At 66.4% G+C, this 2,188-nt stretch overlaps 1 protein-coding gene across 1 annotated transcript in view; it reads left to right on the top strand.

Moving 5' to 3' along the window:
• Positions 1–6: 6 nt before the first annotated feature.
• SMAD7 (SMAD family member 7) overlaps positions 7–2,188 on the top strand; it is a 31,575-nt gene continuing 29,393 nt past the window's right edge. The window contains exon 1 of the mRNA XM_019652763.1: positions 7–2,102. Within this exon, the coding sequence (XP_019508308.1) occupies positions 1,487–2,102 (616 nt within the window). The 5' untranslated portion in view covers positions 7–1,486. The remainder of the gene's footprint in view (positions 2,103–2,188) is intronic.

Here is a 2,188-nt window from a genome sequence, read left to right as displayed (position 1 = left end):
GGAGAGAGCTGCGGGAGACAGAGCCAGCCTGCCGGCGCCGAGCTGCCGAGAGCTCGGCCCCGGAGCCCCTGAGTGCTGCGCGGCGAGCCCCCGGAGGCGGCCGAAGGACCCGAGCGCCAGGAGAGGGCGGACGGGGGACAAGGAAGCTCCCGGGCGCGACGAGGAGAGTCTCGGAGGAGGAGGCGGCGTGAGGACACCGGGGCCTCCTGCCGCCGCAGCCGGGTCGGGGCGAGCAGCCCGTACAGGGAGCCCCGGCGGCCAGCCGTGGCCAGGGGAGGGCGGCCCCCGCACTAACTGGCAGCTTGCGCCCAAGAGGGCGAGAGCGCGCGACCCGCCTGGGGCCCGCCGCCGCCGCGCCGCCCTCCCCCGCGCTGTCAGCCCCGCCGGGCGCAGCCGCCGCAGCATCTTCTGCCCCTGCGCCCCCGCCAGCCCCGAGGAAGTCCCCGCCGAGGACCGGAGCCCCAGGGAGCGCAGGAGGAAAGACCAGAGACTCCCCTGAAACACCCAGATGTGGAGAATTGAAACAGCGTAGCCAAAGGTTTCTGTGGATTAAAAAAGATACACGATTTTTTTTTTTTTGGGCAGAAGAAAAGGAGAGGAAGACGAGCGGGGATCTGCAAGGAATAAAGGGGGATGTAACTCGTGGATACGTTTTTTCCACCCCTCAGACGTCTTGTTCTACTTTGTAAACATTTTTTTTTTTTAAACCCCAGCTCCAGCCGGACGGCCCCAGACCTCCAGGGTGCGAGGAGGTGGTGGTTTTCATTTTGGGCTTTGCATATTTGGTTCTTAAATTGTGAGAGAGTCTCCTTATTTCGCCAGACATCTCATGCGGGGTGAAGTCCACTCGGCCCCCTCCCCCGAGTCGTCTTGTGCACGGAATTCGAGGAGATCTGGTTACTAAGGATATAGAGGAAAAAAATAAATCGCGTGCCTGCCTTTTTTTTAATTGCTTGCTTCTCCCCACCCCCAAATTAAGTTGCTTAGCAAGGGGGAAAGAGGCTTTTTCCTCCTTCCAGCCCAGCCCAACGCCTTTCGTTTTTTGCCCCCGCGGATCTTCCATGTAGGAAGCCGAGGCTGGCGAGCCCGACACTTGGGAGCCACTGCGGGGGGGCCTGTTTTTTGGGAGGCGCCGACCCGGGCAGGCTTCGCCGCCCCCAGGGAAGCGGCAACCGCGTTCCTCCGGGGTGCGCCGGGGCCCGAGAGCCGCGCTCGGCGCGGGCGGCGCGGGGTGGGGCAGCCGGAGCGCAGGCCCCCGAGCCCCGGCGGGCGCCTCCGGGCCCCCGCGCGCGTCCCGGCCTCCGGGAGACTGGCGCATGCCACGGAGCGCCCCTCGGGCCGCCGCCGCTCCTGCCCGGGCCCCTGCTGCTGCTGTTGTCGCCTGCGCCTGCTGCCCCAACTCGGCGCCCGACTTCTTCATGGTGTGCGGAGGTCATGTTCGCTCCTTAGCCGGCAAACGACTTTTCTCCTCGCCTCCTCGCCCCGCATGTTCAGGACCAAACGATCTGCGCTTGTCCGGCGTCTCTGGAGGAGCCGTGCGCCCGGCGGCGAGGACGAGGAGGAGGGCGCGGGGGGAGGTGGAGGAGGAGGCAGCGAGCTGCGGGGAGAAGGGGCGACGGACAGCCGGGTGCATGGGGTCGGTGGCGGCGGCGCAGGCAGGGCTGGCTGCTGCCTGGGCAAGGCGGTCCGAGGTGCCAAAGGTCACCACCATCCCCATCCCCCAGCCGCGGGCACCAGCGTGGCTGGGGGCGCCGAGGCAGATCTGAAGGCGCTCACGCACTCGGTGCTCAAGAAACTGAAGGAACGGCAGCTGGAGCTGCTGCTCCAGGCCGTGGAGTCCCGTGGCGGTACGCGCACCGCGTGCCTCTTGCTGCCCGGCCGCCTGGACTGCAGACTGGGCCTGGGGGCGCCCGCCGGCTCGCAGCCCGCCCAGCCACCAGTGTCCTACTCGCTCCCCCTCCTGCTGTGCAAAGTGTTCAGGTGGCCGGATCTCAGGCATTCCTCGGAAGTCAAGAGGCTGTGTTGCTGTGAATCTTACGGGAAGATCAACCCCGAGCTGGTGTGCTGCAACCCCCATCACCTTAGCCGACTCTGCGAACTAGGTAAGAAGTTGTTTTGCGCCCACCCACCCCTCCCCTCCCCCTCGCGCTCAAAGTGGCGGGAGAAAAGCCCCCGTGGGCTCTGTGTG

Source organism: Hipposideros armiger, unplaced genomic scaffold (genome assembly GCF_001890085.2).
Source record: "Hipposideros armiger isolate ML-2016 unplaced genomic scaffold, ASM189008v1 scaffold_186, whole genome shotgun sequence".
Taxonomy (NCBI): Eukaryota; Metazoa; Chordata; class Mammalia; order Chiroptera; family Hipposideridae; genus Hipposideros; species Hipposideros armiger.
This window is presented reverse-complemented; position numbering and strand designations above follow the sequence as displayed.